At 34.6% G+C, this 22,216-nt stretch overlaps 1 protein-coding gene across 2 annotated transcripts in view; it reads right to left on the bottom strand.

The window, feature by feature from the left end:
* The window catches only part of LOC140434710 (uncharacterized), a 284,330-nt gene that overhangs the window by 186,372 nt on the left and 75,742 nt on the right, over positions 1–22,216 (bottom strand). For both annotated transcript variants that reach the window (XM_072523163.1, XM_072523162.1), the window contains exon 2: positions 20,219–20,294. In XM_072523163.1, coding sequence (XP_072379264.1) covers positions 20,219–20,294 — 76 coding nt within the window. The remainder of the gene's footprint in view (positions 1–20,218; positions 20,295–22,216) is intronic.

A 22,216-nucleotide genomic window follows, 5' to 3' on the forward strand; every position in this document is an offset into this window, starting at 1 on the left:
AAAGAAAACATTTTTCAAACCATAGACGATAGTAATTATTTCTTTATTTTAAACGAAGATGTAGAAGAAACAGAAGAAGGAAGAAGAAGAAAAAGGGGACGAAGGAGAATGAGAAACAGAATAAATACTTGTTAATGAGCTGAATTTCCAAAATTATTTAAAAAAAAAACTCGTGTGGAAGACAATCGATTTTTTTGAATTCCATCCTGTTCAAAGCGAATCCAATCATAAGCTATGGCCTTTTGTTAAGAAAGTGTTTTTTTTTATTTGGCGGATGGTCAAAAATTAAATCGTTACCGACTTATTTACAATAGAAGTTAAAAAAGGAGTACTGTAGTATTTATTTGTCATTTTCTGATGGTTCATCAATTGTTTGTCACGGTTTTAACCTATTTATATATAAGAAATGAGTATGAAAATACTTATAAAATTCTGAAAAAACTTATATTTCTTATAATGAGGAAACAATTATTGATTGTATGTTATTTAAAAAAAAATCGCTAAAACAAAAAAATGAGTATTCGGACTCATGGTACAATGAACACAAGGTATGATACATAATGTTCCATAATCGGTTCGCGTCGCGCATGACGTAGTTAAGACCGCTTCTTCACGCAACATTTGAATGTAGTTGTATAGGAAAGACTTAATTTTAATGTTTTTATATAATTTGGCTAATTTAATTATAGTAATTATAAAGAGATGATAAAATTATGTTATTATAATATTTAATCATAAACAAAATTTTGAAATTAATTTATTTTTGTTGATTTTTGGTACAGTTATTTTGTTAACACAGATATCCTTTATAAAACAAGTTTTAATTATCTTTTATTACACTTAGGTACAGATTAATCAACTTATACTCCAGAGTTTGATATTTCAGATGTTTAAAAAGATACAAAAAAGTGGTAATGAAGGTACACAAAATTTGTATGTATATACTGAACTAAACACAAAATCAAAATAAATAATGATAAAGTCAACTTTATTTAGATCAGATGAGCTAGCTGGTCATCGACATCTATTGACATCTTTTGTAATTTTCACACATAAAGGATTGTTATTTAGGAAGATGCTAAATTGATTTCCTCCGAAACAGATCTTATTTCAAATTGCATAGCAGGCTGAGGCTAGTTTCTTACTTAACAAATCGATATAAAAGAACCATTTAAGATTGCTGTCTAAAAAAATAACAACAATTTTACAGTAACATGTTAAAAAGCTTTAAACTGATATATTTATATGAATTCTGAATCTTCGTTAATCTACAAAATCAAAGTTATTATAATGGAGTTTTTTCTAGTTGCATAACTATGCACATCACTCAGTTTATCCAAATGTTTTTAAAAGCACCTATTTTTAACACATGACAAACATTCAAAAATAGCGATGGTTCATGAAGATGTGGAATATTCACTTGCGAAGTGGATATTTGTATAAAGAGACATATGTAAGCATATATCTAAATTATTTTTCTATTATAAAATAGATGACTCAGTCAGTATTGAGTTACTTTAAAATATATTTATTATCTCATAACTTGCAATTTGCAGTTGTCACCATCGATAACCGATATTATTGTCGAACTTTTGTTTTTATACAAGTCTTATGTCTTGTAAAGTCGCCTGAAGTCAATATTTATTGTGTTTTTCCTTTGAACTAATTTGTGCCTTATTTTGATATTATATTGTATTATTATTATTATTATTATATTGTTTGATAAGTAAATTTTGCATATAATAATTGGTGGGTTATAGTAATGTGTATATTTTTTATTTTACTAAATTTAAAAATAAATAAATCTAAAATACCATATTAAATTACAAATCAGATTTGTCTTTATTGTAATCTATTTTGTTTTTATTTCAGTAAAACTGCTTGGAAATGAGTGACAGTGAATCAAAATACGCAAATCTACTACTAATTGCCTATACAAAAAGAGTGCGTATATTATTAGTATATGTATGAAAACAAAAATAAATATTAGGCCTGAACCCCAGGAAAAGTAAAGGTTTTACGCTACTGAAAATGTATTTTTTCTTTAATTATAACCAAAAAAAAAAAACATTTAAAAAAATATTCGATCATTTTTGACCATAATTTCAAAATTAAGTAAGAATGGGTTCGAGCGCTCTTGACTACGTCACACTCCTGAGCCAGCTGTCAAATGTCATGCGCAATATCATACCTTGTATTCAGTTACATCTATTAGAGGGTATTTAGAATGTAGTGGCGGAAATTTCTCGGAATAGTAAAACCTGGCCTAACAAAGCAATGACGTTCCAAAATATTCTTATGATTTAAATAAAATTGTTAAAGATGGGTAAACACAATATATTAAACAAAAATATTAGATTATATTTGGCAATATTGTTTTACATATATGTATGCGAAACCGTCAATACGTATACAGTATTAATAGATATTAACAAAAAGAGAAATCAAACGATTTCTACCTGGCGAAACCGAATTCAAATTTTTACCACCGTGCTTCCTAAAACTTGCGAAACAAACAGCTTGATAAATTACCCGGTAAGGGAATCTAAAATTGCATTCCACATGCCTTTCATCATGGTCGAAATTCGTAGTGAATTCAGTTTCTGGTACTCCAACCGAAGTAAAGTAATAAAACATAATGACGGTATTAGATTTTTATTTTGATACAGCGCAGCGACAGCCGCTTATACGTATTTCGACCTCTTTAGATCTCCTCAAAGCGGTATAGCCACTACTCTGAACCAAAACAAAAATCTTTCCCGTCCTAGACAATAGTTATCAAAATAACTATATACGGACGTAACTACGCCATCTAAAAACAAAAAGAGAAATCAAACGATTTCTACCTGGCGAAACCGAATTCAAATTTTTACCACCGTGCTTCCTAAAACTTGCGAAGCAAACAGCTTGATAAATTACTCGGCAAGGGAATCTAAAATTGCATTCCACATGTCGTTCATCATGGTCAAAATTCATAGTGAATTCAGTTTCTGGTACTCCAACCGAAGTAAAGTAATAAAACATAATGACGGTATTAGATTTTTGTTTTGATACAGGGCAGCGACAGCCGCTTATACGTATTTCGACCTCTTTAGGTCTCCTCAGAGTGGTATAGCTACTACTCTGAACCAAAACAAAAATCTTTCCCGCCCTAGACAATAGTTTTCAAAATAACTATATACGGACGTAACTACGCCATCTCTATGCCAGATTTTTGTTTTGGTTCAGAGTAGTGGCTATACCGCTTTGAGGAGACCTAAAGAGGTCGAAATACGTATAAGCGGCTGTCGCTGCCCTGTATCAAAACAAAAATCTAATACCGCCATTATGTTTTATTACTTTACTTCGGTTGGTGTACCAGAAACTGAATTCAATACGAATTTTGACCATGATGAACAGCATGTGGAATGCAATTTTAGATTCCCTTGCCGAGTAATTTATCAAGCTGTTTGCTTCGCAAGTCTTAGGAAGCACGTTGGTAAAAACGTGAATTCGGTTTCGCCAGGTAGAAATCGTTTGATTTCTCTTTTTGTTTTTAGATGACGTAGTTACGTCAGTATATAGTTATTTTGATAACTATTGTCTAGGACGGGAAAGATTTTTGTTTTGGTTCAGAGTAGTGGCTATACCGCTCTGAGGAGACCTAAAGAGGTCGAAATATATAAGCGGCTGTCGCTGACCTGTATCAAAACAAAAATCTAATACCGTCATTATGTTGTATATCTATGAATCGGCTCGAAGCTTTCGAAATGTGGTATTATAGGCGCATCTTACGTATATCCTGGGTTGACAGAGTTACTAATGTGGAGGTCCTGCGTAGAATGGGGAAAGAATGTGAAATTCTCATGACCGTCAAAACTAAAAAGTTGGAATATCTAGGTCATGTAATGAGAAACCAAGAACGTTACGGCCTTCTCCAGCTGATTCTCCAAGGGAAAGTAAATGGTAAGAGAGGACCGGGAAGAAGACGCATTTCCTGGCTTCAAAATTTGCGAAAGTGGTATAACACGACTACCACTGAACTGTTTCGCGCTGCAATAAGCAAAGTGAAGATAGCCGTGATGATCGCCAACGTCCGGAACGGATAGGCACTTTAAGAAGAAGAAGATGTTGTAATAGATATTAATTACAAAGGCTACTTTAACTTTAAAACCGTATAATATTATTACTGATTATTATTGACTGAACATTCACGATATTAAATAGAAGAATATACGAAATGATGGCAATAAAGTAAAAAAATAATAGGTACATAGGTACATATAGGACAGTTTTGAAAAGTTTTATTCATATATATCGTAATGTTAAATTATGTTATGCACTTACATAATCAGATTTACTGTCATTTAAATCAATCCTTAATTCTTCAGTTATAACATCTCTGAGACGTTCATTTTCCAAATACTTATCTTCGACCTTCACAACATGTTCACACACTTTCTTCCAGTTATCTACAGCTACTTTAGCAAATTCCTGTTCCACCAACACTTTTACGTCTTCTATCTTAAATTAAACATTTTGTTCTGCATCTCCATTTTTTATTTGCTTCCAAATCATTTCTACAGGGTTCAAGTCTGGATGATACGGCGAAAGTTTTAAAGAAACATGTCCACATTTGTGTAGTACCTACTTTGTCAAATTTATATTGAATATAATCTTGTTTGTATCGTTTGATGATTTCATACAATTGCGGTTTTAACATTGACGTTCTAATGGTAATTTTTTTTCTATCAACCAAGATATCACATTCGTTTTTAGTATTAGTGGTGGATTTTATTAATTTGTGCATTATGATATGATGCATTATCAGTAACAATAACAGACCCTACAGACAAATTGGGGATTAACTATTCTTTCATCCGATTTTCGTAATTTTCTGAATTCATATCATCATGAGAATCTCTTGTTTAGGCTCTTGATTTAAAAATGAACAGGGCATTTTTATAAACCCCATCTCCCCACCACCATGCACGATAACAAACCTAATTCTTTTTTAAATGTTTTTTAACAATCCTTTGCCACAGTCATCTGTCCAGCTATTTAGCGTAGTGTGTCTTGCGTGTACATAAGTTTCAGCAACATATTCAATATTTAATAATATGTCCAAATGTCTAATGAAAAGAGCACGAATGTCAGTCCGTTCAATTAATAAACGTCGATTATCTTCCGTTTTCTTTCATTTGAATCCCAAATCTGCAATGATTTGCATCGCCTCGGTACCGTTAGCGCTTCGTAGTCACGCATCCCTACCAGAAGTTCCTTCGTCATGTGTGCTAGAGAAGATGGAAGGCCTTTGACCCTATAAAAGAGCAGCCGCCGCAAGAGAAAGCAGATTTCCGTCGGAGTATTGATCTGACAACTCCACTGGCCCTAGGTTATTGACTGAAGGCCAACTGCCTCTACTAGAGTATTGATCAAGTGGCAGTTCCGTACCCGGTCTTGGAGTATTGATCTGAGACATACCTATTCTCTTCTGTTTCCAAGTACTGATTGGACACTGCCCGTTCCTCATCGATCGAGTGTTGATTGGCCCTCTCCATCAGAACCTTTAAGTTAGCAGGGACACATGAGCGGAATCCAATCTAACCTACGTAATATTTTTTCTCCAATTTTTCACTAATTTATTACCACCCTAATAATTTTTTATCACCAAACCAACATTAAGATTATAGATGTAAACTACTTTCCTCATTTGAATTTCTAGTATTTATGGGAATTATCTTTCACACTGACCCATACCGATTTCAAAATTGGAGGGTTATTGGAAAACAGATTAACTATTCAACTTAAAATCTTTTTTGCAGAACATCGGCAGAGATCTTTTTCTTGTAATTTTAAGGTGCTTACACTTCATCCATAATCCAGTAAGACCTAATGTTATTCCTGTAGATCGGTTTTATAGAATAAGAACAGTTATAGACTTTTTAATAATAAAATGACTGCTCTGTATTATCCAGTAAAAGAATTATCACTGGATGAATCGATGGTATCGTAGAAAGTTAGACTTAGTTTTAAACAATATATTAAACAAAAGACATAAAAGACGGTATCAAGGTTAGAATTAATTCGTAAATTAATTTATAAAAAAGCAAAGAAAGACGAAATATCGCACGCGAAGATTTACCTATAAATAATTGCTGATAAATCGGACAAAGCGAAACGAAAACGAAACGATGTAGAGCATGTCCTATCCTAAAAATAAGAAAAAACCCAATTTATGAGTGTGTGGATTGTGCCGGGAAAACAGATCTCTCCGTAGGCGATTCTTTCAAACATTTCCATAAACAAAATAAATAGTTAATATTTTTTTGTAATACCCTTTAATTTTTACCTATATTCAACTGACAATGAATGAAAAATCGACAAAGAATTAAAATACAAATATCTTTAAATTTTTAAAATGCTGCTATATAAATTTATTTTACTAAGCAAAATAATATATATCAGTTGTTCTGACCAACCGGTAATTTCCGTCTCATTTGAATATGTTTCCTAAAATGTTTTCCAATATAAATTCTTTATGCTATCCACCTAATCTTAAAATTATGTTTTGAACAATTGTTAATACTCTTCTTATTTGAATAATATTAAAATATTAGATACCTAAATTATTTTTCAAATTTTCATGTACCTAATGAATACAAATCTTTTAATTTTTTTTTACATAGCTTATGTTAAAGTGTTGCTATAACAACTGTTTTGAGTAGATAAAGAATCACTTTAACCGCAAGAGTAGATAAAGTGACATTTTAACAGCAAGAGTAGATTAAATGTTTTAAATTCTATTTTTCACCTGAACTTGAAGTCTTGCTATAGAAAAAATGTTGCATTGCACACGACGATAAAATCGCATTATCTTCTCGAGCATAATTAGCGTCTCGACTGACGTTTAGACGCTAAAAAACACTTTCGAAGGTAAAGTACAATTTTATCGTCTTGTACAATAAATAACTATTAAACAATAAGTGCGCACGGTCTCGACCATCCTTTATAATTACAGTAAAACCTCCCTTAACCGAAACCTTTTTAACCGAAACATCGTTTAACCGAAACGGCTGACAGTTTCAATAATTTCGTCAATAAAAAGTAAATGTTTGTCGCAAAACGTAAACAATTCCGTTTGTTTCACTCACCAATTGATGTCTATGTGTGTTGGAAAATCACAAAAACTAAGAGCTCTAAAAGATATTTCCTCCGAAAAGGCATTTTAAGGTATAGAAGCCAAAAAAGTTTATGCATGTCGACCACTTTATTTTTAGAATGTTTTGAAAATGAAATCGTCTCAAGTGTAAAATCCTTTTTAAAATCAAAAAACCTTCTCATCAAAACATTGTTGCTTGTTGACAATGCGCTCTCACCCTCAAAATCTACAAAATGGTGACAATTGTCAGATTTTTGCCACCGAATGTCACAAGCTTAATCCAGCCGTTAGACCAGGGAGTCATAGAGACATTCAAGAGACATTATAGAGAAGCATTCTTAAGACATCTGTTATTACAGGAGACGAATTAATCCAAAAGTGTTCCCGAAATTCTCAAATCTTAACAATAAAACATTTTTATTGGTGAGCTGAGTCGTGGGCCAAGATCAAATCTTCAACTTTGGAAAAATGCTGGAACAATCTTTTTGATAAGATTTTGATTGACGATCCTGAAGAAGAAAATGGTAAGAAAACGACAGAAGAAATTAAACCTTTTATTAAAGATTTGCCGGGACTGGACGAAATTAACTAAGAAGAGATACGTGACTGGTTAGCAGCTGATGACTCAGAACGTGAATTAATAGACCAGGATATCCTTGATATGTTTCTTTATCAAGACAACCTGAGCATATCAGATGACGAAGATAACGACCCAAGAGGCAACAGGTAGCACAAGACCGTCGACGAGATTTTCAATGCTTTAGAGGAAAGTATTTTATACAGTAGGCCTAATTAGTTATGGACACGACTAGATTCTTAATTTTTGTTGTCATTACATAAAGTTTTGTCCTTTTCGGATTGCTTTACGTTTCGTCGAACAATCGAATGAGGCAAACTCATGACATTCTGCAAATTAACGATGGAGGGAGAGAGAAACATCGTTGTCAAACGAAAACGCAAAAAAAAGCAGATTTCTTTAAAAAAGCATGTTTAACTTGTTCATTTTCCTTAATTTTATTACTTTATTCTGTATTTACTTATTAGAAAACATTAAGAAATCACCTCATAGTATTTTTTAATACCAATACTTTGATCAAGAATATTATAAAAAACAATGTTATTTTTAACCGAAATTCTTGTTATCCGAAACGGCCTCCCCCCCAATTATTTCGGTTAACGGAGGTTTTACTGTAGTTAAATAATGTAATAGACGTAATAAAATTATTTCAAAAATAAATATTAGTTCGTATATAATAACATTTGAAAATGTTTTTCAACTAGGGTAGTTGAGAAAAATATGACTAGGTAGGTAAAAATATACTTAGTAAAAATTTAGCAGAGCACTCTTGTGTTTCCAAAAAGATTTTTTATTCACCTAGCGTCAATGTGTATCTCGTTGAATGTTTCCCATTAACTGAGGCTTAGGGGTCAAAAATTATAAGGGTGGATCAAATTCAGTTAAAACCTGGCAAGCAATTTATATTTTCAGTTACAAGTAGAATGAAAAATTATAAAAATAGATTTTTTATCACCTTAAATTTTAACCTAGCAGAATTATTGACTCCTCATAGAGGGTAGTTGAAGGGTGAAAAATTACTAGGATGGTAATGTATTAGTACAAATCTAGCACAATACTGTAGTATCTCATATTTCCGAAATGATTTGCTTTGTATTCAACTAGCGTAAATGTGTAGATGGTGGAATTGGTGGTTTTGGTTAACCTTTAGTAAAAACTAACCAGAGCAGTTTCTTATTTTATTTATAAACAGTATTCAGTAAAATTATAAAACAAAACTTTTTCACCTTTAATTTAAACGTAGCAGAACTATGGATTTCCAATAAGGGTTGTCAAGGGATAAAAAATTACTAAGTTGGTAATAAATTTGTAAAAACCTAACAACACACTGTGGTATATCATAAATAATTTTTTTTTAATTCCGCTGACTTGAATATTAAGCTAGTAGGAACGTTTCCAAATAAGATTGGTTTAGGGATGAAAACTTATCAGGGTGGTCAAAGTTTAGTAAAAACTTAACGAAATACTTTTTTATGACAATTATAAGTAGAGGACAGTGAAATTGTAAAAAAAGATTTTTTCACGTTAAATTTTAACCTAACAGAATTATTATTGACTTCCCTTAAGAGGCAGTTAAGTGGTGAATAATTACTAGGGTGGTAATAAATTCGTAAAACCTAGCAGAATACTGCGGTATTTCAAAAATACGTTTTTTTTTTCTAATTTCGCTGGTTCAAATATTGAGCTAGCAGGAAAGTTTCCGAATAGGTTTATGGAAGCAAAATTATCAGGATGGTCAAAGTTTAGTAAAAACTTAACAAAAAACTTTTTTATTTCAGTAATAAGTAGAGGCCTATACCGTAGGCCCTAGATATAGCAGACTACCCTGCTATACTCCCAAAGCCGCGAAGCGGTATAAAACGGGAGACTATTATTATTACTAAGTAGAGGACAGTGACTTTGAAAAAAAAAATTCTCCTTAAATTTTAATCTAACATAATTTTTGACTTTTCACAAGGGGTAGTTAAGGGGTGAAAAATTACTAGGGTGGTAATAAATTCGTAAAAACCTAGCAAAACACTGTGGTATATTATAATTTTTTTTTTAATTCTGCTAGCTTGAACCGGAAGCCAGCAGAATCGCTTCCCTTAAGGGTGGTTTGATGGTGAAACAATATTAGGGTGGTCATAAATTAGTGAAAAATGGGTGGAAAAATATGCCATCAATAAAATTTTTTTTTAATTCTGCTAGCTTGAATCTTAAGCCAGCAGAATCGCTCCCATTAAGGGTGTTTTGGTGGTGAAAAAGTATTAGGGTGGTAATAAATTAGTGAAAAATGGGTGATAAACTATGCCATCAACAAAAAGTTTTTTTTTTAAATTCTGCTAGCTTGAATCTTAAGCAAGCAGAATCGCTCCCCTTAAGGTTGGTTTGGTGGTGAAAAATTATTACAATGGTAATAAATTAGTGAAAATGGGTGAAAAAATATTACGTAGGTTAAATTTGATTCTGCTCATGTGTCCCCGCTAGCTTAAGTGTCCTCGCTCCATCTCTACTTCTTCGATCCGTTCCCTACCGTCTGTGTCCTGTGTGTAAGTGTATCACAGCATAACTGCCGTTTAGATTTTATATCATTATTCATTATTTGTATTTTATTTTTCGCAGATATTAAACAGTGGGTCATACCGCCGTGGATGCCGTCGTCGCCAGGATTGACGCTCTTAATTTTTGTTGTATATATCACCTAGTGTATAATTTTATGTTGTTATTTATTTATTTCGAATATATTTTTATTTAATTTAAACCTGAGTTTTACTGAGTCTGCTGTCTAAAAGAGCTACCCGTCGCAAATCTTTCACAATTCTGTAGAGACATCATTTCCACTCTACTCGTCTCCAAGCCTTTTTTGCAAAAGCTTTAATGATACACGACAACGTTCAGTCTCATGAAAACAATGAATGATATTTCTAAGTCTGTCACTGTTGCTTTTCATTTAGCAAGTGTTGTAGCTGGAAATTTGAGTAAATTATTTGACTATGTGTTTGTTTATATTCTTGTTGAGCGATCCTTTCTACTGTACGAAAAAGATACTTCTGTAGCTTCGCTCACAAGTTATTTAATATTAGTTCGATTGTCTTTAGGAAATAGTATTTGTATATATTTAAATACATTGGAAACTATTCCTTTGGATTCTGGTGTCAATCTGATCTGTTTACTTGTACTACATTTAATCATCTCCATTCTAAGATGCTAACAGACGTATTAAACTACAAAATAGTTCTAATACGCCTGTTAGAATTTTTTTAGACCCGAATGAAACATAATGAGATTAAATTACAACTCCTTTTAAATCCAGTGATTAGAAATGATTGGAAATAATTCTTATCAGTTTTTTTTATATCCTTAATGAGCCGTTAGGGATTCAATAATAATGACTTTATAATTACAGTTTTAAAGTTGCTAATTTAACTAAAAATTTTGTTATCGATAAAATAATCTGTGTAAAATCAAAACTCCATTTATTACTTAAGTGAGTAATAATTTTGTAATTAGTGTGGTTTACAACAATCTTCTCAAATTGTTTAATATTGCAACGCCTCTGTATGGGTTAAAAATTGGTGGCAGAAAAATGAATAAGGTATTAAATATTTTATTTAATAAAGTAATTGATGAAGGAAAGGTACCTCAAGAATGGTACAACTCCGAAGTCATTCTACTATTCAAAAAGGAGACAAAGCAAACATCGAGAATTACCGACCAATATCCTTGCTATCACATCTGTATAAATTACTAACTAAAATCATAACCAACCGCCTAACACATAAGCTCGATTTCTATCAACCTATAATGTTCCAATTCATGTGGCGTTCGTTGATTTCCATAAAGCATTCGATTCCATTGAATTATGGGCAGTGCTTGAATCTCTAGAAAAAGAACGTATAGATTCAAGGTACACTAACATAATTAAAAACATATATGAAAATGAAAATGAATCTGAAACATATATGAAAATATCCCAAACTATTTACCCTTGCTCTAGAAGACATTTTTAAGAAACTAGAATGGAACAACAAGGGTATCAACGTCGACAGATCATACTTAAACCACTTGAGATTCGCAGATGACATAGTTTTAATAGCCGATAATACCCAAGAACTAAAATGATATGTTACAACAATTAAATGCAGTTTCAGGAGCGGTAGGCTTAAAAATAAACTACAGTAAAACAAAAATACTGAGCCGAGACCAGACAAATATAACAATACAAAATCATACCATAGAAAATGTTGAACATGTATATCTAGGTCATTTCATCAAACTAGGAAAACCAAATCAAGATGCTAAAATTAAAAGAACAACACAACTGGCATGGGGCGCTTTCAGCAAACTAGCATATATCTTGAAAAACATCTCCATTGCTGTAAACTTAAAGAAAAAGGTGTATAACACATGCATACTACCAGCTTGTAGCTACGGCTAGGAGACAGTAGCCCTTACTAAAAAATCTGCTAAAAAATTAGAAACAATGCAAAGAGCAATGAAACGAATCATGCTTGGAATATCACTGAGAGACAAGATTAGAAACACCGAGATAAAACGTAGAACGAAGATTAGGGATATTGTGGAAGAAATTACAAAAATGAACGTAGCCCCATATAATGACAACAGGTGGACACGGAGAATTCTAGAATGGATACCAAGGATGACAACAAAGCCTCTAAAAAGATGGGTAGATGACATAAGAGCTGTGGCAGGCAAACAGTGGATTAGATTGGCGCAAGATAGAGAAAGATGGAAGAAACTCGGAGAGACCTACATTCAGGAGTGGATGGAAAATGGTTGACAAAGAAGACTGTATGGCTCTTATCATGGACGTTTATTCTATTATCTGCGCGATCAACTATTTCATGGAAGTGCTCACTCCTGAATTTGAAATACCCTCTATCATTCATGTTTTGAAGTTGATAGGAAAACAAGATCCTGTAATAAGGGGACAAGTTAAAAGTTCCTACAGTTTTGACGATCGTGTATTAAATTATGAAAATTTTTCAGAAATAATATTTTTATGATGTAAATATAATAAAAATTTAGAAGCGCACATAAACACAGTTATAAATCATGAATGTGTTGCTTTTGTGAGTTGACCATACCAGAAATGCAACTCATAAATATTGTTACGATAAATATCATGGCCTAAAATAACTGTAAATATATGATGACTAATTCTGTTTTGTTGTAGAAATTTCGGCGAAGGATCTAGACCCAAATTATGGTGAATCATCCGACTAGAGGTCAGGTAGGCCGAATGAGACCGTTCTGAGCTTCTGGTTACTTCGATGCGAGATCGCCGCTGTTCTCTAATAACAGGATTTCATATATAATAACGGAACTTTAATTAAAGAGGGTCAGTTGATTTTGAAGACGCGCTCGCGATTTTAATTGTTACGTTCGCCTATATAAATTATGTATTATTCGTTAAATAAATTGATATAAGTTATCGTGCTTTTTAATAAATTAAAATAAGAACCTTTTAATAAAAACATTATAAATTAAATAAAGCCATAGCAGTTAAATAAATTCACTACAAGTGGTGTCAGAAGAAAAGTGGAATAAGCGGAAATTGTGGAAATGGCTACGATTTATGAGCTCACAGTTACGGATTTAAGAAGGCATCTTGAAGATAGGGAATTAGCTTCTACCGGGAAAAAGGCTGACTTAGTCCAACGACTAAAGAACACTTTAAAAGAAGAAGGTTTGGATCCAGAAACTTATATATTTGAAGACAAGCATGTTGCTGTTATCTCGTCGATTTCGAAAGTTTCTGGTGACATCGCATAATTAGAGAACAAAGTTTCTGGCGATATTTCGAAAGTTTCTGGTGACATCGCATCATTGGAGAACAAAGTTTCCGGTGATATCGCATCATTAGAAAACAAAGTTTCTAACGAGATTTCGTCTCTGGAAAGTAAAGTTTCTGCTAACATTTCTAAAGTAACTTCTGAGATGTCTGCCCTCGACGATAGAATATCTTCGTTAAAAAACCAAGTTGCTGCCGATATGTTGGCCTTCGAAGAAAAGATATGGAAAGAGATGGAAAAGAAGCTGGAGGAAACAGGGACAGCAGAGAGAGGAAACAATCCAATTACAACAGAGACAAAAGAAGACGAGACGAAATGTAAGTTGGAAATACGGAAGAAATTTGAAGGAAATGGAGGTTCTGTCCATGTGAAAGTCCCAACTTTCGACGGAAAATCGTCATGGAACAACTACATGAAACAATTCGAATCAGCTGCAAGAGCGAATGGATGGTCTGAAAAAGAAAAGGCTGTAAACCTGACTATCGCTCTTCGAGGAGATGCCTTAGATGTGCTTCAGACCATAGCCGTAGAAGCGACGGATGATTTCGAACAACTTAAGAAGAGGTTAAATATGCGATATGGCCACGAACATTTGGAGCATGTATATCAGTCGCAGCTTAAAAATCGTAGACAGAAGAAAGATGAGGCTATTCAAGAATATGAGGTAGATATTGCCAGATTAGTACGATATGCTTATCCAACAGCTCCCGAAGACATGATGGAAAAATTGGCCGTTCAAACGTTTATTGATGATCTTCGTGATCATGAAATGCAGGGAATACTACGATTAGCTCGTCACAAGACGCTGGTTGATGTCTTATCCGCCGCCCTCGAATACGAGTCAGCTACGCAGGCCTCTGGAGGGTACAGTAAAGTTAGGACTGTAAAAGAGGAAGGAGATTAAGATAAACTTGACCAGCTCGTTAATATGATTAAGAGTATGACATACAAGAAAACGAAGACCATAAGATGCTGGAATTGTGGCGAAATAGGAAACGTACGAAGTTCATGTAAGCACCCTAGGTACGACGCAAATCAAGAAACTCACCACTAGGAAAACTAGAACGGGTCAGCCTTAGGGGGGCAGTTTTGACCCGGAACTTTTCCAAAGACCCTCTCATACTAATAGCTTCTTAGAAATGTCGTGAAGATAGTGTATATGTAGATGGAGAAATAAATGGTAAAAGACATACGTTGTTGGTGGATACCGGAGCGACCAGAACCATTATACGCCCAACAGTTGTTATAAACAGCCGTAAGAAACTGTTACCAACGAGATTGCGACTTGGGATCGCTACAGGTGAAAATGCCAACATTCATGGAGAAATCCAGATACAATTGGGAATTGAAGCAGAAAAGTTCGTCCATACTGTTATAGTTGCTGACATCGAAGAGGATGTTATATTAGGAATGGACGTAATGAATATGCATGGATTCCAATTGGATTTTAAGAATAAGGTAATCAAAGTTGGCAACGAGGAGGTATTTCTTCATCCACATAATGACAACACTGTGCAAGCAGCCATTACAGAAGATACAGTCGTGCCTGCGAGAAGCGAAACGATCATAGTAGCGCGATTACAGGAAATTGTAGAGGAAGGGACACCTGTTATGATGGAGCCTTGGAACCACGACGATGAGGTTGGCCGTGGAACAATAATTGGAAAGGAATTGGTGACTTCGGCTAAAGAAATTCCGGTGAGACTTATCAATGCAACGACTACCTAGTGACCATCAATAAAGAGACAAAAGTAGGAACTTGTGTACCTGCGACATCCATAATCCGTCAGACGACAACATCTGATAATTAAAACGACAAATTCGACCAAATGGTTGCAGTTGCTGGACAGTCTCTGAATCAGATTGAGAAAAGGAAATTAAGGGAATTTCTTCGGCAGTATCGTGATATTTTTGTACCAAAAGGAGAAAAGACGGGAAGAACTACCGTTGTTAAGCATAAAATTGATACTGGCAATGCTAAGCCAATTCGTCAAACAGCTCGACGATTACCACAGGCGAAAAGAGAGGAAGCTAAAACGATTGTTCAGGAAATGAAGAAAGACGGGGTGATAGAACCTTCTACGAGCCCATGGGTCTCTCCGGTGGTCCTGGTTAAGAAGAAAGACGGAACGACGAGGTTCTGTGTGGATTACCGTTTGCTGAACAACGTTACCAAGAAAGATAGTTATCCTCTGCCTCGGATCGATGACACATTGGACACATTGGCTGGAAGTAAATTGTTTTCTACTTTGGATTTGAAGTCTGGATACTGGCAGGTAGAAATGGACCCAGTAGATAAAGAAAAGACAGCCTTTACCACAGGATCTGGATTGTGGCAATTCAACGTTATGCCATTTGGACTCTGTAATGCTCCTGCGACATTTGAGAGGCTTATGGAAAATGTGTTGAGAGGGTTATCTTGGAAAACATGCCTGGTTTATTTAGATGACATAATCGTCTTAGGGAAGACATTTGAAGATCATCTGCAGAATTTAGAAAATGTTTTTAATCGACTTAAAGCTGCCCAATTGATGCTAAACCCCAAGAAGTGCCAGCTATTTCAAGGTAAAGTCAATTATCTGGGTCATATAGTCAGTAAAGAAGGAGTGACCGTGGATAAGGGAAAAATCGATTCCATTAAGAAATGGCCAAAACCAATTGACAAACACCAAGTGGGAAGTTTTCTTGGACTATGTACTTACTACCGAAGGTTTATTAAGAAGTTTGCAGATATCGCTAAGCCATTAATGCGACTTACGGAGGAAGCAAGAGATTACCGCTGGGATACAGACTGCCAAAATGCCTTGAAAGCATTGAAAAAGCATTTAATAACAGCACCAATTTTAGGGTATCCACTGCCAGAAAGAGAGTTCATCTTAGATACAGATGCAAGTAATGTGGGAATTGGAGGAGTGCTGTCTCAGATTCAAGAAGGACAGGAACGAGTCCTCGGATATTTTAGTAAAGTTCTTTCAAAACCTGAGCGGAATTATTGCGTCACGAGAAGAGAACTTCTAGCAGTAGTAAAATCAGTAGAGCACTTCTATCAATACCTTTATGGTAGGAAGTTTCTAATCCGAACCGACCATGCCACCCTTAAATGGTTGATGCAGTTTAAGAATCCAGAGGGTCAGATAGCTAGATGGATCGAACGACTCCAAGAATACGATTTTAAGATTGAGCACCGGCCAAAGTTAGCCACAGAAACCCTGATTCTCTTTCCAGAACGCCATGCCCAGCAGAGTGTTCCCACTGCAACAAAACGGAATCCAAGGAAGCAGCAGTGCTAAAAACGACGATTGTCAACGACTGGACGCATACTAAAATAAGGAAAGAACAAGAGAGAGATCCAGTTATACAGAAAATCCGAAAATGGAAAGAGGAAAACCGTCGACCACCTTGGCAGGAAATATCAAACCTATGCTCAGTAGTTAAGACGTATTGGGCCCAGTGGGACTCATTTATCATCGAAGATGGCTTGCTCAAACGAGTTCTGGAAAATGATGATGGTTCGGAAAAGAGAAGACAGTTGATGATCCCAAAGAGCAGAATAGTCGAAGTACTTCGTCAGTTACACGACAGTCCATCAGGAGGGCATTTTGGTGTAAAGAAGAACCTTCAGCGAATTCGGGAACGGTTTTATTGGATGACCAGTTCCGACGATGTAAAAGACTGGTGTAAGAAATGTACTATTTGTGCTACGAGTAACGGGCCTTACCGAAAAAGGAGAGCTCCTATGAGACAATATAATGTTGGAAGCCCGTTTGAAAGAATAGCTTTGGATATCGCTGGGCCATTTCCAGAAAGTGAAAATGGAGGCAAGTACATGTTGGTAGTAATGGATTACTTTACTAAGTGGGTCGAGATTTACGCACTTTCCGACCAGAAGGCCGCCATCGTTTCAGATAAGTTGATCCAAGAATATATCAGCCGATTTGGAGTGCCTTTGGAGATACATAGTGACCAAGGCAGGAACTTCGAAAGCGATCTATTCCAAGGAATATGTGATAGACTAGGCATGAAGAAAACAAGAACTACCGCGTATCATCCGCAATCAGATGGTATGGTAGAACGAATGAATAGGACAGTTGGCAAGTATTTGACAAAGATGGTGTCCGATCATCAGCGAGACTGGGACCAATACCTTCCGTTCTTCACAATGGCCTACAGATCTGCAGTTAACGAATCAAAAGGCCAGACTCCAGCCAAAGTCCTATTCGGACGCGAAATGCGACAACCTTGTGATCTAGAGTTTGGGTGTCGACCTGGAGAAGATGTAGCAGGTGAAGATTATGTGATCGAATTACGAAGAAGAATGGACGATGTACATGAGTTGGTCCGTTCCCACCTTTAGATCGCTAGCGACCGAATGAAGAAACGATACGATACACAAGCCGAAAAGGGTTGCTTTAAGAAGAACGACAAAGTATGGCTGTATAATCCCAAGAAGCAAAAAGGTTGTTCTCCCAAATGGCAGCAGTTTTGGGAAGGTCCATACCTCATCATGGAGAAGATCAACGATGTCATCTACCGAATAAGCAAGATTCCGAGGGGAAAGCCGATGATAGTACACCATAACCGGCTGGCGTGTTTCGAAGGTGACCAAGACGTAGATGAAGAAGTGGAAGTAAACCAAGTACAAGACGTGTCTGACCTCACGTTTGAGGAATTCATGGGTGCCTATGGAGGTACCGGTAAAGCAAGACATGGTGTTACCACTGAAGAAAAGCAAGATCTACTCGCGCTCCCCGATGACTACTCGCTGGCCCTTACCATCCCGGCCAGTATCAAAGACGCACTAGGGTTAGCATCCGTCTTTCGAAGGAAGTTTGGTCGAGTTGCAGAACTTCAATGCCAAGTGCCAGCTCCCGGTAAAACCCTGAAACTCCAAGATGCATCACGTTACCTTTTCTACCTGGTAACAAAAGACACGACCCGTGGCCAACCTACCTACCGAGATGTATGGGAAGCCTTACTTCAATTGAGAGAGCACGTACTAGAGTCCGACGTGCAAAAGTTAGCCATTCCAAAGTTGGAGTGCCGCCAATTAGATTGGAGGGTTATCCGAAATATGGTGGAGGAGATCTTTAAGGACACCGAAGTTCAGGTGTTATTCTGTTGCAATCCGCATAGTTACTGGTGCGGAGAGAAAACCGTCCCTTGTCATTTTTATACAACTGGAAGTTGTAAAAGAGGGTCCAGTTGCCGATACCAGCATATAGTTCCGGTTCCAGTCCCGACAAGGTTCCACGAGGAACCATCTTTTAAGGGGGGGGGGCAATGTTACGATAAATATCATGGCCTAAAATAACTGTAAATATATGATGACTAATTCTGTTTTGTTGTAGAAATTTCGGCGAAGGATCTAGACCCAAATTATGGTGAATCATCCGACTAGAGGTCAGATAGGCCGAATGAGACCGGTCTGAGCTTCTGGTTACTTCGATGCGAGATCGCCGCTGTTCTCGAATAACAGGATTTCATATATAATAACGGAACTTTAATTGAAGAGGGTCAGCTGATTTTAAAGACGCGCTCGCGATTTTAATTGTTGCGTTCGCCTGTATAAATTATGTATTATTCGTTAAATAAATTGATATAAGTTATCGTGCTTTTTAATAAATTAAAATAAGAACCTTTTAATAAAGACATTATAAATTAAATAAAGACATAGCAGTTAAATAAATTCACTACAATATTGATAATACCATTTTAAAGTCATTTATTTTAAAATTTATAATATATGCCTGAATTATCAATATAAATGAGACAGATAAAATTAAATTATTAGAAGAATTTTTCACCAAGTAACAAAAACAAAATTTGTTTAATTTATTAATATCTGTATTTTTAGAACGATTTCCGACGTGGAAATCGAAAAGTAAAATAAAATTATTTTAAAGTAAAATTGTGGCTTATTCCCAACAAAAATAGTAAATTGCATTAAGATGGCACAAGAAAATAGCTTCAGTATAATACAAATGAAGAAATCAAGAGATTGGAAAACATAAATTCCTCTCGATATACTAGAAAAGGGTGCTGCTTATTATCTCTAAGGTTATTTAATCTATATAGGAAACACAAAATGAAACGTGTTCTAGAGTAGAAAGGAGACCTTTCAATAGGTGTAGTCAAAGTGTTCAATCTTCGCTTCGCGGTCATGACATATTGTTCATAGCCCAAAGTTAGAAAGAGCTTGTGTTGATACTAGACAAACTAGAAAAACAACATAGATTAGTAATTATTAAAAATAAGACAGAAGTATTAAATTCGATAGAAAAAACAACAAAACGTGAATTCAGAATGTGAAATGTGAATTAGAAACCCAAAATAGGGATAGAAGAGAAAAAGCGTAAAAAAGCATTCATATGCATGGAAGTTGCAACATGCATAATCACTACTCGTCTGTTAAGACGTATATATTTTAACAAAGGAAGGAAGAATCTATTGCTGTTATAAGAGTAAAATACAAATGTTAAAAATACAAAACAAAACTACCGGGAATACTTTAAAATAAAAACAAATTATGTTAAAGAAAAGAGTATCAAATCATTATGAATAAAGATATACTTATTAAAATTTAGTTCATTAGATATGCCTCATATAAGAAGCAGCTCGTATAAGATTTATTGTTATTTATATAACAGAAAAATTTAAGAATTTTAATATATATTTTATTCCTAATAGTTCATCTTGACTTACCGTGTGCTTGTGACGACTTATAATGTTCTTGGTGCTGTTGATAACAAGAACTAAACGGCGAACCAAAAAAACAACCCTGAAATGAAAAAAATACATATTAGAGCTGATTCAATATAAAATATTTGAAATATTTTCAACCTTCTGCCAATATACTTGGCATAAGAATAATATTCTTTTAAATGGGTAAAAGAAATAAAATTAGACTTACTCACAATCAATTTAATTTTACTATCAAAACGACCGGTTTCGCTTTCTACACGTTGCAAAGCATCTTCAGATCAAATGGTACAAAGTAAATTAAATGCCGAAATTATAAAATGCCCATATTAGGGTGCTGTCTTATAAAGATAAAGATCAAAAAAGGTTGTAGAAATTATGCCAATATTAGGTACATGTCTGTGTTTATTAATATGCATAAAATTGATTTAGCAGAAAAAGTGAAAACCCACAAATTGGTAAGAGATAATCTATTGAATTGTAATAAATTAGAAACAAATAAAACACTACTTACATTCCGGTACAAGAATTTTTAGATAATGATTCGTGATACATAGTTCAAACTATCCTGTAATTGCTGATGATGGGTGATCTTCGGTTACTGTTGTAATAAACAACAATTTCAACAATTAATGCAATTCATTGTCACATAACTGTTGTCATACTGTAGAAAATTTCAATAAATTTACACATATTTCTAAAATATATCTCTTGAATAAATATAAATACCTTTAATAATTTAAATAATATAAAACATCACCTTCATTTAACAAACAATCACATATACCTTACTCCTATTTCATTTGTTAACATATCTCCCTTCAAGAAACTTCCTCGTTAATTGTCAGACAGTTACAACATTAACCGAAGATCACCCATCATCAGCAATTACAGAATAGTTTGAACTATGTATCACAAATCAATATCTAAAAATTCTTGTACCGGAATGTAAGTAGTATTTTGTTTGTTTCTAATTTATTACAATTCAATCGATTATCTCTTACCAATTTGTTTCACTTTGTCTGCTAAATCAATTTTATGCATAATAATAAACACAGACATGTAATATTGGCATAATTACATAACCTTTTTTAATATTTATGTTTATAAGACACCACCCTAACATGGGCTTTTTATAATTTCAGCATTTAATTTACTTTGTATCGTTTGACCTGAAGGTGCTTTGCAAAGTGTAGAAAACGAAACCGGTCGTTTTGGTAGTAAAATTATATTAATTGTGAGTAAGTCTAATTTTATTTCTTTTACCTATTTGAAATGGACTCACACAAGCAACACATTCATGAATATTCTTTTATAGTAAGATGGTCTTTACAGGTATGGTAGGCTGTTCAATAGGTTTTGCGGTTCGAAATAAAAAATACAATTTTATAGTTTGAAATACAGTTTATTATTCAGTTTAGTCTCACAGAACATCCAGAACACTTAAACGAGATTTCAATTTATGAATTATCTGAGTGAGAATCTGGAAGAGGTGCAAAATACGCTTTCACGGCTGTTATAACCTCATCATTTAATAAAAACTCTTTCCACGCTGTGACGGGTAGCTCTTTCGAAGCGACAGACTCAGTAAAACACAGGTTGAAATAAAAATAAATCTATTAATTCTAACGTATGTACAAAAATAAAAATATAATATTTTCTACATCCCCGCCTGGATCCCGTGAGAGTGAATTCCCCGGCGGACGTCTGTAAAAGAAAAATTATTATTACTAACAGAAAATGAAATACGCGAATTCGATCGCACGTTTCCACCTCAGTCCAGCGGAAGCGCCAAATACTCTCGCAATCAAAATATTCGATTGTGCAGATCCACATTATACTCTGAGTCAGAGTTGACAGTAACGTTCAATACACTATACTCACGAGTTCTGCTTGATTAAGGACAGAGTATAATCCTCACTGCGGAAGTCTCTCTGTCCGGGTTGTTTCGCAGATTCAATGCACCAGCGAGCCAGGGAGAGCGTTAGCCATAAAACTCAT

This window comes from Diabrotica undecimpunctata, chromosome 2 (assembly GCF_040954645.1).
Source record: "Diabrotica undecimpunctata isolate CICGRU chromosome 2, icDiaUnde3, whole genome shotgun sequence".
NCBI classification, from domain to species: Eukaryota; Metazoa; Arthropoda; class Insecta; order Coleoptera; family Chrysomelidae; genus Diabrotica; species Diabrotica undecimpunctata.